General features: G+C 46.2%; 1 protein-coding gene across 5 annotated transcripts in view; it reads left to right on the top strand.

Annotated features, from left to right (window-relative positions):
• The window catches only part of UNC13B (unc-13 homolog B), a 2660654-nt gene that overhangs the window by 2272496 nt on the left and 368547 nt on the right, over positions 1-19611 (top strand). For all 5 annotated transcript variants that reach the window (XM_085628130.1, XM_085628129.1, XM_085628128.1 and 2 more), the window contains one exon: positions 7690-7767. In XM_085628130.1, the coding sequence (XP_085484256.1) occupies positions 7690-7767 (78 nt within the window). The remainder of the gene's footprint in view (positions 1-7689; positions 7768-19611) is intronic.

Here is a 19611-nt window from a genome sequence, read left to right as displayed (position 1 = left end):
TGCAGCAGCCCCCAAACCCTCCTAGTCCAACCTTTCAGGGCCACCAATCGCCAGTGGGTGGCAGGATTTGCCATCACCTCCCCCATTGGGGCACCATCACGTCGGATAGGTGGGTTTTGCAGATAGTCCTAAGGGGCTACTACCTCCCCTTTGAAACTACCCTACCCTCCCCCCTGCACCCCCCCCACATTCCATGCCACCTCAGTACCATCGAATGTCGGAGGATCATCTGGCCCTTCTCCAACAGGAAGTTATGGCTCTCTTGGCCAAGGGGACCATCGAGCGAGTTCCTAAGCCCAGAAGTAGGTTGTGGTTGCTATTCCCACTTCTTCCTGGTGCTGTAGAAGGACAAAGGTCTGCGTTCCTGTCTTGGATCTCAGGAACGTTTCCGCTTCCTCCGGAAGGAGAAGTTCAAAATATTGATGTTAGCTCAGGTTCTGTCTGCTCTCGACCCTGGAAACTGGATGGTAGCATTGGACTTGCTTACTTTCACATCCCCGTCCTGGCGGCCCACCAGTGTTACCGGCGATTCACGGTGGGCCACGAGCACTTTCAGTTGACCGTGCTCCCCTTTGGCCTTACCAGCGCCCCTCAGGTGTTCAAGAAGGTGATGGCGGTGGTTGCAGCTCATCTGCGCAGATCAGGGGTTCCAGTCTTCCCCTATCTCGACGAATGGCTGTTGAAGGCGGGCTCGCCCCAGGCAGTCGTCTCCCTCCTCCAGACTATGGCGGACCTCCCGGGGTTCTCTGTGAAAGTGCCGAAGTCCCACATGACTCCCTCTCAGAAGCTCCTTTTCATCGGCGCGGTTCTCGACACGATGCAGTTTCAGGTTTATCCTCCCGAGCAGCGAGTCCGGGATATTTTGGCTGTGATTCCGATCTTGCAGCCTCTATCCCGGGTTTCGGTCAGAATTACCCTGAGGCTGCTGTGCCTCATGGCCTCCTGCATACTGCTGGTAGATCATGCCAGGTGGCATATGCTGGCTCTGCAGTGGGACCTGAAGTTCATCATCAAGGGGAATCTGTTTGATTGCTTTCAGATCTCGGGGGGCACTGCACGTCAATTGCAGTGGTGGCTAACGAACCAGGATTGGGTCAACGGCAGATCCCTCTGCCTTCCCCAACCGGAGTACACAGTGGTGATGGATGCATCACTTCTGGGGTGGGGCGGCCACATGAGAGAGGTGGAGATCAGAGGCCTCTGGTCTCCGGCGGAGTCTGGTCTCCGGCGGAGTCTGGGCTCCACATCAACCTTCTGGAGCTTCGGGCGATCCGTCTTGCACTAAAAGCATTTCTTCCATCTGTCCGGGGAAGAGTAGTGCAGGTGTTCACGGACAACACCACTGTCATGTGGTACTGCAACAAACAGTAAGGGGTGGGGTCGTGGACCCTATGTCAAGAGCTTCTCTGTCTCTGGACATGGCTGGAACATCAGGGCATATCCCTGGTGGTTGAACAGCTGGCAGGTTCACTCAACGCCAGGGCGGACAAATTCAGCCGCAGATGCATGGTAGATCAAGAATTTTGTCTTCACTCGGAGGTGGCGCAAGGTATCTTTCAGCAGTGGGAAGAGCTTTGGTTAGATCTATTCGCCACCGAAGAGAACGAGCAATGTCAGCAATTCTGCACGTTGAGATTTCCAAGGCGGCACTTGCTAGGCGACGCTTTTCGTTGCGAGTGGAGTTGTGGTCTTCTATACGCCTTTCCACCTATACCACTTCTGCCCAGAGTGCTGAAGAAGATAAAGCACGACTGGGCCCAGGTCATCCTTGTGTCTCCTACTTGGACACAAAGAGTCTGGTACGCCGAGCTGTTACACATGGCCATCGATCCTCTAATCCAACTGCCTCTTCGGAAGAATCTTCTTGTGCAGCAGCAAGGGACTGTCCTCCACCCAAACCTGTCCAGTCCACGCCTCCTTGCGTGGAGAGTGAGTGGCTTCAGTTGACAGCATTCAACCTTCCTCCCGAAGTCTGTGATGTTATCTTGGCAGCCAGGCATCCCTCCACTAAGACGGTATATGCCTGCAGATGGAACAAATTTGTGGCATGTTGCACAGCAAAGGCTTTGGATCCCCTTTCTGCCATTCTTTCTGAGGTTCTCTTGTTCCTCCTGTCTTTGGCCCAGCAGGGCTCTGCTTTGGGCACTCTAAAGGGCTATCTCTCAGCCATTTCAGCCTTTCTTGGGCTTTCTGATCAGCCTATATCTTTTCAAGTCCCCTGTTGTAAATCGCTTCCTTAAAGGCATTACTCATCTTTTTCCTCCTGTTCCCTTCGTAATGCCTCAGTGGGACTTGAACTTGGTTCTTATTTACCTTGTGTGCGCTCCCACTGGCTTCATATCTGTCCTCCTGTCTGGTTGCCATCACCTCTTCTTGCAGGGTGAGTGAGCTCCAAGCTCTCTTCAATGCCTCCATTTCTGGCTGTTCATCCGGACAAGGTCGTCCTAAGAACCAGGCCTTCTTTTCTTCCCAAGGTGGCTACTTCTTTTCACATTGTTCAAACCATCACCTTGCCCACCTTTTTTCCACCTCCGCATCCTTCGAAGGAGTAAGAGAATCTCCACCATCTGGATCCAAAGCGTGCGCTTTCATTTTATTTGGATCACACCAAGCAATTTCGGGTGGATGACCAGCTCTTTGTCGGCTACGTGGGCGCCAAAAAAGGTTAGGCCGTGCACAAATGGACCATCATTAAAGCTTGCTACTCTTTGGGAAAGAAGGAGCTCCAGTGGGATTGCACGCCCAATCCACCAGGTCAATGGCAGCTACCACTGCTTTGGGACAGGGAGTTCCCCTCAATGACACCTGTCAGGCAGCTACATGGACATCTCTGCACACGTTCACAAGAAACTACTGCCTGGAGAGCCAAGTCCGAAGAGACGGCTTCTTTGGCTGTTCTGTTCTCCAGGAGTTTCTGGTGTGAACTTGGTTCGCAGGTTGGTATTGCTGGGGTATCTATTGTAAAGGTAAGGATTCTATAACTAATCGTCTCTTTCAGATGAACAAAGTTAATTACCTTCGGTAAAGATATATCTGTAAGAGACATGATTAGTTATAGATTCCTTACTGCCTCTCCCATCCTCTGTGAACTGACTTCTAGGGTCAGGGAATACCTTCCAGGGCCCTAGTTTTGAGCACCAGTGGTCAATGTCTTGCATGGCTCTGCGCTTCTGGCGTGGAATGTTGTGTAAAAGAACTGGTGTCAGCGTGCAAGGGCAGGGTCTCAGTAGCTACTGCGACGTCATCCCGGCGACCACAATGCCAACGACGAATGCGGAGCCGACCGACGCCACCTTTCGATGCTTAGGTGTACTGCTGCCGAAAAAATTCTCTGGATCCAGTCTGACGCCTCGGGGTAATTCTAAAGGTAAGGTATCTATAACTAATCTATGTCTCTTACAGATCTATCGTTACGGAAGGAACTTGTTCTTTGGTACTTCGGTAGCAACTTTGTGGTTTCTAATGGGACAGCTGAGCAGTAGTGTGTGAATCTACTACCTACAGAAGTGGATAAGCTCCTCTCAGCCTAGAGCATGATGGGCAATGATCCTTCAGATTGAACTGTGACTAATTTCTGCGCAGTGTTTTGTTTGGGTTATTGTAGTTAGGATCAGCCCTGATGTGAAGTCTATCTGACTAGACTTAAGTTGCTTCATACGTAATGAAATGCGTATTATATGAGTCGAATGGCTCAATCAATCATCAGGTGTTTGTTAAGCACGACTACTCAAGGCGCTGGGGGCAGGCGTGGGTCGCAGGTTCCAGTCCATCAAGGAGGGGCTCTATCGAAGAGCCATGTTTTGAGGTTTCTTGCGAAGATTGGAAGCAAGGTTGTCTGTCTGAGGTGGAGTGGACGTCGTTCCAGGCTCTGGCCTCACGGAAGGAGAAGGAGCGGCCTCCGATCTGGTCTTTCTGGTGCGGGGGACCACGGCATAGGAGAGCTGGGCTGATTGTAGGGTCCTCTGTGGTGCGTGGAATTTGAGTCGGCTGATCAGGTATGCTGGTCCGGTGTCGTGGAGGGCCTTGTGAGTGTGGGTTAGGATCTTGAAGGTGACTCTAGCTTCGATGGGGAGCCAGTGTAGTGTGTGCAGGTGCTGGGAGATGTGGTAGTGCCTTGGCAGGTTGAGGACCAGACTTGCGGCGGCGTTTTGGATGTTCTGTAGCTTGCAAGTGAGGTTTTTGTTTATTCCGGCATAGAGTGCATTTCCGTAGTCGAGCCTGCTGGTGACCAGGGCATGAGTGACGGTCTCTCTGTGTTCGAGGGGGATCCATTTGATGGTCTTACGTAGGAGGCGGAGGGTGTGGAAGCAGGAGGATGAGACGGAGTTGATCTGTCGGTCCATTTTGAGCTCTGAGTCCAGGATGATTCCCAGGTTGCGTGTGTGGTCCGTGGGGGTGGGAGGGCTTCCGAGGGCAGGGGGCCACCAGGTGTCAGGGTTTGGGCCCATGATGAGTACTTCCGTTTTGTTGGTGTTTAGTTATAGGCAGCTGTTTTTCATCCATTTGGCGACGGCTTCCATGCCTTCTCGAAAGTTGTGTCTGGCGGTGTTGGGTTCGTTGGATAGGGAGACAATGAGTTGGGTGTCGTCTGCGTATGACATAATGTTGAGTCTGTAGGTTCTGATGATGGGGGCGAGCGGAGCCATGTAGATGTTGAAGAGCGTAGGGCTGAGGGAGGACCCCTGGGGGACTCCGCAGGTGGTAGGTGTAGGGTCCAAGAGGAAAGGGGGGAGTCTGACACGCTGCGTTCTGCCAGAGAGGAAGGAGCGGATCTAGTCGAGGGACTTGTGTTGGATCCTTGCGTTGTGGAGTCTGCATATTAGGGTGCGGTGAGAGACTGTGTCGAACGCTGCTGAGAGGTTGAGGAGGATGAGGACTGCTGTTTCTCCTTTGTCCAGTAAGGTACGGATGTCGCCTGTTGCGGCGAGGAGGGCGGTTTCCGTACTGTGATTTTTTTCTGAAGCCGGATTGGGAGGAGTTGAGGATGTTGTGCTCTTCGATAAATGTGGCGAGTTGGCTGCTGATGGCTTTCTTGATGACTTGCGCTGGGAACGGGAGCAGGGAGATGGGTCTGTAGTTTTTGAGGTTGGTGGGGTCCGCCGAGAGTTTCTTCAGGAGGGGGTTGATCTCAGCGTGTTTCCAGTCATCAGGGAACGAGGGTGTTGCCAGGGAGTGGTTGATGGTGTGGCAGAGCATGGGTGCGATGGTGTTGGCAGCTCTGTTGAAAATGTGGTGGGGGCAGGGTTCCGTGGGGGCCCAGGAGTGGATTGACTTCGTCTTCAGTGTGTCTTCGTGGTGAGGGCTGTGCAGTTGTCGATCGTTGGCTTCAGGGTGTAGGGGGTGGTTGGTGAGGGTTCAGTGTGTTGGTTGTCTTCGTCGAAGTTGTTGAAGATGCTCTTGATCTTGTGGTGGAAAAAGGTGCTGAGTTTTTCGCAGAGGTCTTGTGAGGGAGGGATGTCGGCGGACTCGTTGGTGGGTTGGGCGAACCCCTTGATGATATTGAAGAGTTCTTAGCTGTTGTGTGCATGAGTGGAGATTCTGTCTTCAATCGCTTTTCTCCTCGTTGTTGTAGACTTCTGTGGATTTGGTGTTCCTCCAGGCCTTTTTCGAGGTGGCGGCAAGTGCGTCTGGACTCTTGAAGTTTGGTGGTGAACCATCTAGCTTTCTTGGCGTAGGTGTTGTTGTTTTTCTTGAGGGGGGCTATGGTTTTGGCACTGTCGGAGATCCATCTGTGCAGGGTTCGGGCTGCCGCGATGGTTGAGGTGGAGTTGCTGAGTGACAAGGTTAGCAGGTCGTCGGTGATTCTGGTCCAGTTTCTTCGTGGGAGCAGGTGCTGGTATCTGTGGATGGCGGGTGTTCTGAAGGTGAAGTGGACGCATCGATGGTTAGTCCATGGGAGTTCTGTGGTGTGGCTGAAGGTGATGGAGTTTCCTGTTGTGAAGAGGGGGTCAAGGGTGTGTCCTTCTGAGTGCGTGGGTTCGGTCACGATCTGGCAGAGTCCAATGTTGTGGAGGTTGTCCAGGAGGGATGTGGTGCTGGGGTCCAGTTGGTTGTCGATGTAGAAGTTGAGGTCTCCCAGTAGGGTGTAGTTGGTGGACGCGATGGCATGCGGGGAGATGATGTCTGTGATTGAGTTGGCGAAAGTCCGCGGGGTACAGGGGGTTGGTAGATGAGGGTTCCTCGGAGGGTGGAAGTAGGGCTGGCCAGTATCTTGAAGTGAAGGTGTTCCATCAGGTCTGTGGGCTCATCGGGGAGTGTGCTCAGGCGGAGGGTGGATTTGTGGACGATGGCGATTCCTCCTCCAGGGCGGGTGGTGCTGTCCTTCCTGGACATCTTGTATCCTTGGGGAATGGCGATGGCGATGTCCGGTCCTGAGGTGGTGTTGGTCCAGGTTTCGGTAAAGAATGCTACGTCCGGTGTGGTGCTGTCGAGGAGGTCCCAGATTTTGGTGGCATGTTTGTGGAGGGATCGGATGTGGAGGAGGATGCATTGCTGGGTCTTCGGTTCAGTTGTGTTCTTGCGGGCGGGCTGTGCTGGGTCCGTGGTCTTGGCGGTGCTGAAGGTGTGCGGCAGCGGTGACAGCTGAATGGTCCGTGGGTGTCGGCTGGTGATGCTAGCTTGCAGTTGTTGTTGCTGCCTGGGTCGAGAACGTGGAGTGCCGCTGGGTCGTAGTGTTGGTGGTGCAGAGATCTTGGGTTCCTGGCGCTGTTCGCAGTCGGGTCGCAGACGGGCGCAGATGGGCTTGCCTTTGGCGCGCCAGTGGCGCCGCTACTGCGCGGCCGCACAGTGGCCGCCATTAAGTAGGGGTCGGGGAGGGCTGGACAGCTGGGAGGTGGGAGCGGGGAGGGGAGCTGGATTGGGCTGGTCGCACAGGTCGTGCTGGGGGGAGGAGCCGCGGGGGCAGCAGCGGCAGGGAAAAACGGGCTGAAAAAGGCAAAAGGAAAAAGGCAAAAAGAGAGACAAAAGTGCAAATAAGGCAGCAAAAGTGCAAGAAAGAGTGGAGGAAAGACACAGAAGGTGAGTGAAAGGGGGAGATTGCGATGAGGGAAAAATACAAGTGAAAAACAAAGGAAAGACACAGAAGGAGAGTGAAGGGAGAGCTTTAAATGAGGGGAAAACGACAGAAAATGGAGGAAAGACCCAGAAGGAGAGTGAAGGGGGAGATAGAAGTGAGGGAAAAAACGAGTGAAAAAGGAGAGAAAAGGCGGAGCGAGAGAATGGAGACAGCGGTCCACTGGACCACCAGGGATGAGGCGCAGGTGAAACCTGCGGGTGGAGGAGGGCCTCGAACACCAACACTCGAGAGTGCAGGGGCTCGGGGAAGGGCCTCACTTAATGGTGGAGCTGCGAGGGAGGGAGAGCAATTTCACTGACAATGAGTCAGTGGTCTTGCTCATATTGGTGGCTCATATTTAGCGCATATTTTTATCATAAATCAGATGTAAACATGCCACATGTTTCTTGGACCGTGCTCACCCTGTGTTTGTAAGGAGATGATTCCTGTTGGTTCTATATTACTGGCAATACTAATCATTGAACCTTCCCATAGTCATCGTATTTATCATGGCAACTGGCCTCCACTCGTTGTACACAATTTGGAGCTTTAGCCATACTTTTATTCCTTAACTTGAAGCCTCGCCCATATTCGCTGTGTGCTTACACTTGTGTTGTGTTCTCATCTCTTTACAGACCATCAGTAAAGTGCTGCTGCAGTATGCAGATATCCTCTCCAAGAGCTTTCAATCCTACTGCTTCAAGGAGAAACTGGTGAGTGCTCTGAAGGACTTCCATGCCTACAGTGCAAATCATTATAGCTTGTCTGCACGACGACATGCCTTGAAGCTGGGACAAGTTATCATCCCACTGAAATCCCAATGCTTATTTAAACAAATCTGTAAACATGATCAATGATTTAAATCCCTCTGAACTTCTCTTGCTTGCGCTACATGCAGAAACTATAAACCAATCCGGAGCCGTCAATAATGATAGCAGCATCAGTGTAGTAGTAATGATTCCAGCAGTTATTGTTGCTGCTCTAATATATATTGTTGTTGTTATTGTCAATGCTGTTACATGCTGTCACATCGTGAAGTGCAGCCTGTGCCTTGGTTAAGCAGTGTAACCACGCTCTGAATTGGATCTCTGTCAGAACATGATATTTTGTTTTACTTTGCTCCATGGTGTGAATCACTAACAGGAGGGCTCTGTAGATGCTGGTTGTAGTTCTGGGCTAATGATAGGCAATTTTGCCAATGCTCAGAGAAGGTTTGGGAAGATTGGTTCACTGGGGTAAGAACTGCCTGTTCTACCAACGCCTGGCTTATATTATGAGGTAATGTCACTTAGTGGTTTCTCCCAGTGCCTGAATCGTACATGATCCTTTTGTTCATTATTAATCCTGCTTCTCATCATTGTGATGAAAGGGGAGGCACCACTTCTCCTACTTTCCTCCCCTATGTTCACCATTTACTGCACCCGTCCACCCTCGCACCCCAACAGTTTGTCTGTGAGGTAGTGATGTATTGATACATTTTCCAGATATCGCTAGAATACAGAGTTGGGTTTTCTGGACTCTGGAAGGACTCAGTCAATGTGCCAACCTGAGACAGAAAACTAGATGGACTGCAACGACCCCACAACCCTCTGAGCAATATTTGAGTGAGAAGTGGTTCAGATGACGATCCATCTCATGAGACATTACAGGGATAGTTAGTGGAACCAAAACCCTCTTTGAGTATGGAATACTACACTCAAGGAAACAAAGGATATAGTTTAAAATCAAAATCCCATCCAAGTGCACATGATATGAATTGTAATCACAATGAAGTCAAATAGAATGGCAGCAGTAACGTTTGCTAAAAGTGTAAGTAACAAGAAAAATTCCAACATATTTGATGTATATTTTTATAGCGAACCTGCCCTCGTTCGCCACCTCGGGTGTTAAGCTAATTCTAGCACAGGGAAAAATAGGCTTAATTTGAAGTTCAAAAATGGTTCACACCAGCTTGGACTCGTGTTCAGTATAATAGCAGAGCCTGCTAATATTATTGTGTGAGGCCAGCAGAGCTGATTAACTCAACAGGCAAAAAGGCCGAATGCCTCCCTCCTTAATAATCTCCACTTAGAATGGGTGATACGATTCTGCACGTCCCGTCTTGGCACTTGATATGTGCCCCTCTCTCAACCCTCACTTCTTATGCCCAGCTTTTCTAACATTATTTCATCTTTGCTGAAAACTCTGAGTATAAATTGAAGACAGTGTGGGCTGAAGCCCTTCTACTTCCATGAATTCATAAATTTAGATCATCCTCACAAAAAACAATATACATGTAAGCAAATATAAGCAAATCTCGATAACTTATATATAGATATATAAAATTGTACAGGCCTATTCACATACACATTAAGAAAAGAAATCCTTTAATCCTTTCATTCCACATTCAGTAATATAGTTTATATTTCATACCCAGCAAATGTAAAACATCCCTGCCACATAACCATCTTTGTCTCGCATTAGTTCATCATATCCATATCAAATTGTGACAGTTATATCCAATCCTATTTCTGTGGTTTAGTTCAAATTCTCCAAGTTGTAACCAGTCCAAATAGTTAGATCAACACAATTATCCAATTCTGATTTGATTTAGGTCACAACCAGATCATATACACTTGAGCCAACACATGTTTTGCAGTATGCTGCCCCTTCTTCAGGGCTGTTGTATATGTAACCATTTTGTATGCACGAGAGAAAAGACTATAGATATGGCAGACATAAGAACTTTAAAATAAAAACCTACATATCTTCATTTCCATATTGCACATACATTCCATATAGATTAACAATTCCATTCCACAATACCTATAACACACAAATAATGTTTCACACAAAAAAAAACTAGAATGGTGATCTTAATATCTTGAAACATATTATGATCAATGTCATCATATAAAAAGTGCAATCCAAGAGAATGACAGCTATCATTGGGAGTAGTGAGCAGACTTCTATAATTTAATATCTTACAGTGAAGTCCATCATTTGACAAATTCAGCATCAACAGTTTGCATATTCATACATGTGATAGGTGAATATATTTCTTGAAACTTGAGTGTTTGCAATGGATTCAATCACACACCCTAACAAACTCAGAAAATTATTACAAGTACAGTAATCGCCATACAGTCTACATAGAATCTAACCAATCCCAAATATCCATTGCTTCCTAGTACTTGTGAGCCATCTACTCAGTGTTGAAATATCAATGCACATTATTTTACAAATGCCTTATTGAAATTCAAATATCCTAGTGATCTTTATCGATTTAATTAAAATCCTCTTCCTTCACTATCTGAATAATTTCAGACCACAAGTGAGTAAAGGAAGGGTCCCTAATCTCTCTGTATAACTTCATTTAGGATCTTCAGTTAACACCAGTTGTTTTTAGAGTGTGCTCCTTTTATTGTTATTTTAGTGCTGTTTATTAGATCTATTTGTAGATTGACAACTTAATTTCTCCTTTGTCACATTTAGAAAGTTGTTATTACAGAATGTTAATAGGTACACACCTTGTAATATCAGTTACCCTTGAGAGGAATTCTTTCAGTAAATCCATATGTGATCGATCAAGTTCACCTCCTCAATTCTTAAAAAAGATAATAGTACAAAAAGCTTTGTACTCTAAATGAAACCCTTTATCACTTCAAAATAAAATCATTTGAAGTGTAAAAGCTGGTCAGGCCCTTGAACCCATGTTCCTAATCATCCAGGCCTACATCCAGTTCAAAGATATCCAAATATGTTAATTCCACAATCTTCGGTTTTACCACCTGAATATTTTCCCTCCACATCATAATTTGCATCAACCTCCTGCCCTTGAATGGATATGCGTCATCATCTTCAGTCTTACTTCTAAAATGCGGTACCGGCCCAACAAAGCCCCTCCTTTTATAGTTTACGTAGCCTAAATGGCATCCATCGTCATTTCCATGACACTTTCTCGCTCTTTCAAAATTTGAATACACTGCAATCTTTTTAAATGGAGACCCCATTAACCTACTTCAGTCTAATCATTATTGAGCAACACATGTTGCCATTTGCAAGAAAAAAAGTATTCAAAAGGAATACAAAATCAAAAGGAATACATCATCATTCAAAAAGTTGTAGGGATATAAACACAAACATATACACACCACTGACAATATTATGCCTACATTTCAAAGTATTTAATACTCGCTTTCCAACCTGATGTGCTAAAGTCCAATGTCATAGTTCTGAGGTGGTATCTCTGTTCCTACCTTCCAGATTGTCATAATGAATATATTAACTCCCCTCTATAAATCTCCTACCTAGATAGTCAAAAGACTTCCACAACTCACAAGTGATTTACAGTTATTAGGGTACATAATTATCTGCTCCTGGACCGTGGCCAGTGCCACCCATCACTACAGCGCCACTGAGCTACGGCAACCACTGCCACACTAACCACAAAACATCTCTACTGCCTCCTGCTCAACGCACAATCTCTCTGCAAAGCCGCCACCGAAATCTGGGACACCATCATCTCCTTCACCCCTGTCATCTTCCTCACTGAGAGTTGGCTCAACACCACATCTGCGCCCGACAATACCTCAGCAACTTCCAACGACTATAGGATAACACACCAAGCAAGAAGGTGGACTCACAATCATCCATACGGAAACCATCCACTGCACCACCACTGCAGATGACATCACTCCAGACATGGAACATCTCAACTACCAACTCCTCACCGATAGTAAAACCACCATCAGAGGCACCCTCGCCTGCAGACCACCAAGCCGCCACCTCTGCTTCTGGGACGCCATTCCCGATTTCATCGCCCCGCTCGCCATTGACTCGAAGCACTACATCTTCCTTGTTCCACCTCAAGAACGTGAATGACACCAACACCGCCAACCTCCTCAAAATCGTGAACACCTTCAGCCTCACACAACTATTCACCAACCCCATACACATCGCAAGACACACACTCTACCCCATCTTCAAGCCCAGCAACAGAGTCAAGTACAGCTACATCACCAAACTCACCTGGACAGACCACAGCATTGTCCATTTCACCGTCACAGGTTTCCCCGGCACCACCGCCAGCATGCCTCACTGAAGCTGGAGCAGAGTTTCAGAGAGCTAATGGACCGATGCCCTCAACTCCTCTCACCCGAGCACCTCAATCAACCTAGAATAGACTGTCAAGAACTTCTCCCACTGGATCACTGAATGTGCCGACAGTCGGCCCCATCAAGCTCACGAAACTGAAGAGACTCTCCAAACAGGCCAGCTGGTACACCACGCAACTAAGAGCTACAAAACGTAACTGTAAGCAACACAAAAGATGGAGCACCACCAAGGACTCAGCAGACCGAACCTCCTTCAAAACATCACTCAACCAGTACCACCAACGCCCTTGCCACCCACATTGAGGCCTGTTCCAATTGCAGTAAAGAGCTATTCAGCATCGTCAGAGAGTTCTCCAATGCCTCAGCCTCTGCAAACCTCATCACCTCCTCCCAGGAATTCTACAACACCCTGGCAGACTTCTTCCACGACAAGATCTCTGGCATCTACAAAAACTTCAAGCCCCAACCAACCACCATTGACATCCTCAATGTCGTCGCTTCTACAAATGCAAACACTGACCACCTGCTAACCAACTGGGAACAACTCACCACTCAAATTACCCCTGCTATTCTAAACTCCGTCAACTCAGGAGCACCTATGGGCCTCATTCGCTACCATACTTTCAAACTGGGAAACATGTCGATCAACAACAAACTCACCACCATCCTCAACGAATCCTTCACCATGGCCACCTTCCCCAATGAATGGAAACACTCTGAAGTCAAACCTCTCCTCAAGAAACGATCCACCGACCCCAGCGAACTCAAGAATTTCCAGCCCCGTTTCTGCTCCCCTATCCCGCCGAGGTTCTCGAAAAACCTATCCACTGCCAACTCAATAAACACCTGGAGAACAGCAATCTTCTTGACATCTCCCAGTTTGGATTCCACACAACCACAACACCAAATCTGCCCTCATCGCTGCCACCGGCGACGTCATAGCCCTCCTTGACCGAGGAGAGATGGCGGCCCTTATCCTCTTTGACCTATTAGCAGCTTTCTACACAGTATTCCACCACACCCTTATCAAGAGGCTCCACCATGTTGGAATCCAAGGACACACCCTCAGAGGCATCGCCTCCTTCCTCACTGGAAGAACTCGGCGAATCTGTCGTCTTCCCTTAACCTCTAAACACACAAGCATTATCTGTGGCGTCCATCTAGGCTCTTCCCTCAACCCCACCCTGTTCAACACCTACATTTCCCCCCTGGCAAACATCATCATAAACCATGGACTGAATATTTATTTCCTATACTGAAGACAACCAGCTCATCCTTTCGCTATCAGCAGAGCCCGCCATTATGAGGGACAACTTCCACAGGTGCATGACAAGCATCACTGACTGGATGAAAGACAACTGCCTGAAACTTAACACTGACAAAACAGAAGTACGGATCTTCAGGACCAACACGTCCCCATGGACTTACTCCTAGTGTCCCTCCAAAGTAGGACCCTCGCCCACTCCGACTGACCATGCCCGCAACCGTGGCTTCCACCTGGACAACAAGTTCACCATGAAAAACCAGATCAATGCTGTCTCCTGCACCTGCTTCCTCACCCTTCGCATGCTTGCAAATGGCTCCTGGTCAACACCAGACGAGCTGTCAACTAAGATCTTATCACCAGCAGACTTGACCACAGCAACAAACTCTATGCAGCAATCACCTCACCTCCTGAAGAGACTACAGATCATACAGAATTCCATGGCCAGACTCTTCCTCGACCTCCACAAGTGGACCCACATTACCATCCATCTCAGAAAACTCCACTGGCGCCCCAATCAGAAGAGATGTTACTTCAAGATGCTGATCCACACGTTCAAGGCCCTGCACAACCATGGACCAGCTCACATCAGCCACCGCCTGAATTTCCACCAACACCTGCGATCCGCCTCCCATCACCTCTCTCACACACCCCTCGGATACATCGAAGCAACACCGGAGGTCGGTCCTTCTCCTACCTGCAGACCATATTCTGGAACAACCTCCCTCTTCACCTCTGGAGCTCTCGCTCTCTGCTGGAATTCAGGAAAGGACTCGACACCTGGCTGTTCGCCACAGCAAGATCCTTCGCCTAGATACACTCGCAGGTAATTAGCTGCGCTCTACAAATCTGATGATTGAAGACGAATCAGCATGAACTTAAGCAACTTCATAAATAAAATAAAACAACTCCAGCTACCAACAATGTTGTATATAAATTTCAATTCCCCTACTATTCCAATCCCATATCCTGATGTTTCAAGACTGAAGTCATGACTATCCAGTTGTATTGTTATCTCTCACCATTAAAATAGGTATACTGATTATATTTTTTTTCCCTCTGTCAGTCTAGTTACTTAGGAGACATAGAACTTCTTACACAAAAGGGAGATCAAAAAGAATCTATATTTTGATACAGAAGAAAATTAACTTAAGCACAAGATCAACTCACCCATCGTCACCCTAATTAACAAAATATTACCAGTCCTAAACATCAAAACACAAACCATCTTGTATTTGTCTAAAACTTACAACATATTAAGCTGCAGCTCCAGATCATATACACCATATATATTAATTCTTTACTTAAGAGTTGTGTGTAATTAATTATCAATATTTAGACCTGTTTTATTGTTTGAAATGTATCTATCCACCAAGTTTCGCTCAACTCAGCCCATGTTCATGATCACTCCCTCTGCAAATATTCTGAACTTGTTCGATGCCCCAAAAATGTATTTTCACATCATCATCAGATTTATGATATGCGACAATATTTGACACTACCAGATATATATATACAACATGATGTTTTGCAATTAATAAATTGCTTCTGTGTGAATTCCTTTTGACAGTCTTGACTCCAAAATTATTTTGTTTCATCTTTGACATATTTACAGTGCACACATTTGATAGACTTATAACATCCATATGGTTTGGAGCTCATCTTCTTCTTTAGTTCTTTCTTGTGAAATCTCACTGTGTCACCAGGACTAAAGGTGTTTCTCAGTATTTCAGCTCTTCTATCTGTAAGCAGTGGTGTAGAGGGCAAGAGTTCACATGGATCCATATCTTCTTGGAGGCCTTTCCAGTGTCTATTAAGGGCACTATAGGTCTTACCACTTTCTGCACAAAATGTGGTTATAAGCCATACCTGATTCTGCCCTCTATTCCTTTTCTGTTGTTTTCTTTTTGTAGAATTTAATCTTTATTGATCTTTGCTACCTTACCAATAGATGTCTGGTATGTATGCATTGGGTAACCCCTGTTAGATAATCATTCAATCAGAATCAATACATTTTATTCGGAGGCATGATAGCACCCATAAATGTGTCACATAAATCAATCAAGCAAAGACATGCAGTTCACTAGACATGGTGACAAAATATAAAAGTGGTAATAAACCAGAGTCAAAATCCACGTGAACATTACATAGTGTAAGACGAGCATGCTCCAATAAGATCTTTAAAATGCATTAATACATGGTCATCATGACGATAATTCATCATTAAAAGATTAGTTTAACATAGACCTGTGAGCTCGAACAGCATTCAGTCATAATGTGTTCTTCCTTTTTGTATTCATCAATTTCACTACAGTTACTTTGATATCTTTGTAATTCCCAATAAGGGATATTCCCTTTTGGTACTAAGGATGTTCTGACTGGTGGTGAAGAATATTAGTTGCTATCTTTTTTTCTTTATTATTGGCTTAGAAGCCTATCTTTAAATATAATTACAAATTAAGGAACGTTATACTTTCCTTGTGATACTCTATTGTAAACGCCTCATCTATATCATTGGAATTTAAGAATGCATGATATTTTGTCAAGGATTCCTCGGATCCATTTTAAATCCTGAATATATCTTCAATAAAAAGACACCAGATTGCTCCCCGGTTACACTGTTAACATATAGTGTCATTTCAGGCAACTCCTTTTGAATATTAACAAAAAACAAGACATTTGGTTGGAACCTTCTAGAAACTATACAGTAATAATAACAATTGATGTAGAATAGAAATCAACTTTTTGATAAAATATTGTGAATATATTTAATCATACATGATTATCACGTTACATAGAGAAATAACCTAAACTAAATGTGCATTCTATCATGCATGTTCACTTTCAATTGCTTAGCACATAAGATTCAAGAAGGGGAATACCTATAGAGGAAAGTTATAGTAATCATGACAACCTAAAAATGAAAAAGAAGTTCAGAAGCGTTGAGTATATTATTAGTAAAGATCTCTTTTATTTCTAAATTTGTTGTGGACCATTCAAGCTACTTCCTAACCCTTATCTGTTGTAATGGTAAAGGAAGTCCAGGTAGCCGTAGAGTAGATTGTAGAAGATGGTTTGTTAAGACTTAGTTACAGGTTATCAAGATGGTAAGTTTCATATAAGCATATAGAAGATAGCCCCACCAGGAGCAGCCTCCCTGCTTCTCAGCCTGCACGCTCCAAGTGACACTCAGCACCACACCAGACACCCAGGCATTCCATGACGTCACCAAGCACTCAGCATTCCACTACATCACCAAGCACTCCAGCACGCATCCTGGCTGAGTAGTAGGGAAGGTGTAACTAAGGGAAGAGTGTATGACAACACTCAAGTCACAGCATAATCCCACCCTAGCAGACACTTTTCCAGCTGAGAATTGAACCAAAGGTTTCCAAATCCAAAAAGGAGACGACAAACACATGCACCCTCTCCCTGCAGAGTTATCCAGCTCTAATCAAATCAAAGAGGCGGATAACCTGTGAGGTCATTCCAAAGCCACACTCTGTAGCACCTTTTTTTGGTTTCTTTTTTGGTTCTTGTGGCACACTGCTGAAACTGTCTTTAGCTAGACCTACAGATGAGACACAACTGCTGAGGAACTCAACATGTGTGCTTTCACGATGGAAGTGCTGTAACAGATGTACCTGGGGTAAACGATCACGCTTTTAAAGCTGCAGGACATTCTGAACTTTGCAATTCATAACTCTTCTAGTTAATGAAATTCAAACTTGTGTCTAATGGCTTCAGACATTTTCACTGGTTGCCAGTTGCTCAAAGGGTTGATTTTAAAATTCTATGTAAATGTGCAGCTTCTTGTGTGGCACTAGACATTTCTCCTACCACAACTTCTTCCTAGTTCCCCAGTCCTACTGCACTCTTGTTTCCAACTCTCCTTTGCTGCTGCCCAGACCTGTGTCCTGCCGGCATGGTCTTGGGTCTGGCCCTTACCATCTGAGGTCACAAAGCTTGGAATTATCTGACTTTGTCCCTGGTGCCACTCTGACCTACCTGTTCTTCAGGAAAGCTCCAAAAACCTCTCTTTCTACTGAGCTTGCTTGATCTGTTTTGTTTCTGCTTAGTCGCCACCTTGCCTTCAGAAACAAAATGCATTTGAGCTGATATTCATGCTCTACATATATTAAGTAAACAAATACATTAAAACTTTTAACATTAGTTAAAGAGGAGAATGTTAAAAAAGATGTGCTATAACAGTTTCCCCAGTTGTAGGTGATTATTGTTCTGGGCCTGCCTATTGTTAAATAATGTGACCTTGGATTTACTTAAATGGTGTAACCAGCTATTTTCAGTTGAATAGTGCTATGGCAGTGGACCTTATCCATATCTCCTTATCCTGCAAACTCGGGACACCCTCAGCTTGTGTTATGACATAGGAATTTTACTTCAGATACAAAACAGATACACGTGTAGCAACGTCAAATACCCATAAAAGATCAGTGCACACATTTCCTGCTTACAAGGGCAGGCCGGACCATGTGCCCCAGCCAACATTGCAAAAGAGATACAGGCATAGAAACATCCAGTAACACATGACAGCTCTATGTTTTTCAAGAGACTTCTTAGGCCATGCCCCCCACCTCTAAGATACCCAGAGGTAGAGCTAGAAGTGTAGGACCACCAGCAGGGCAGCCCCCACCCAGTCCAAACAAACTCATCCCCTTGAAAATGTTACTAGCAATTTTGCGCCATTGCTCCTTTCCGAAGCCTATTGTAATTTTTTTGGTTTGGCCTGCACAGCGCTTGCACTGTGCTTGTGAAATCTATTGTTTTTAATATAAATCTTAAAAGGGGCTTACTTCCTGCCCCTCGCTTTCCTGGTGTTACATTGGTTCCTGTGCTTGCCAATTACTTTTTATCTATTTCTATTGGCTGTAGTATATTTTCCTGCCTTTACCAATGCTTGATTCCAGTCTGCTTCTTTTATTAGTTTCCGGTAGCTGAAATACTGTTAACATCCGCTTTGGTGGAACTATTTTTTCATAAAGTGAGGCCTCTCTCTGCTTTTTCGTCTTGCTGCACATTTCTATAGAACAATCTATCACACATAGAGGTTGAGTGATTTGCCCAGAATCACAGGATGTTGAGCTACTGAGACTCGAACCGGGATCATCAGCTCTCAATTCAGAAGCTCTGGCTGCTGGCATTCCCAGGTGATAAAATCCGTAATTGCCTCAGTGCAGTGTTTAGGTAGCGCTCTTTAAAACAACATAAATGCAATGCTGGGAAGACCACGCTACTCTTCTTCGGTCAGGAAGCAGAGGTATATTGGCTGGCAGTCTTTCTGGCCATTCGATTATCTCACACCCTCCCGCTCTCCCCGCTTACCCAACATTGATCGGTGAAAACTTGGGCATTACATTTGCTGGACAACTGCTGTTTCACACCTAAGTCAATTCGGTGTAGGGTATTTGTTTTGCCCTGCTACGTATATTTCAAAAGTTTCTGTATTTTTTGTACCTTGCTCTGCAAACCTTGGCCTTGCCAAAGTTCCTCGGGATAGGAAGGCAAGGTCCGGGGCAGATCTTTCCCTCTCCTGGGCCCATCCATGTGGAATAAACTTCTGCTGACAATCAGATGCATCAATGCTACCCCTGTGTTTCGTAAAAAGCTCAAGACTTGAGTCTTTTCTAGTCCCTAAGTCCATCCCTCTTATTCCCTCGGTTGACCCTTCTTCTGCATTAGCACCAGGAAACACTTCGGAGTAACAGTTGCACACCAGAAATAATCTACATAGACATAGAACTGTGCCTCACCTAACTGCACCCATATTGCTTGGCTTCCAGCATCCGTTTTGGACCTCCTGACTACCAGCCCCAGCCAGTGATGCCCTAGAACCATGCCTGCCCCTTAATCCCTGCCTGTTGACCTGTGACCTCGCCACTAACTCAGAGAACATGAAAACGCCACAGAGACCCAGCGCATATGCTACGCTGAAGAGCATACCCTCGACTGATGATAAGCATTAAATGGCAACACCCCTAGGGGGTGGGAAGTCTGACTAAGCTAATAGGCCTCCTATAGCCCCTATCAACTGCTTACTGTAACCATGGGTCTCCAGCTTGGTGAGCAAAAAGAGCTATTTGTGTTCAATGGAAACAAGCCCAAGGTACTAATCGTATGAGTGTTGTTAATAGTGACATTAGTGGCCCCCCTATGCAATCTGAGCAGCAGTGACCACC

Source organism: Triturus cristatus, chromosome 2_1 (assembly GCF_964204655.1).
Source record: "Triturus cristatus chromosome 2_1, aTriCri1.1, whole genome shotgun sequence".
NCBI lineage: Eukaryota > Metazoa > Chordata > Amphibia > Caudata > Salamandridae > Triturus > Triturus cristatus.
The sequence above is the reverse complement of the archived record's forward strand: the minus strand, read 5'-3'. Positions and strand labels throughout refer to the sequence as shown.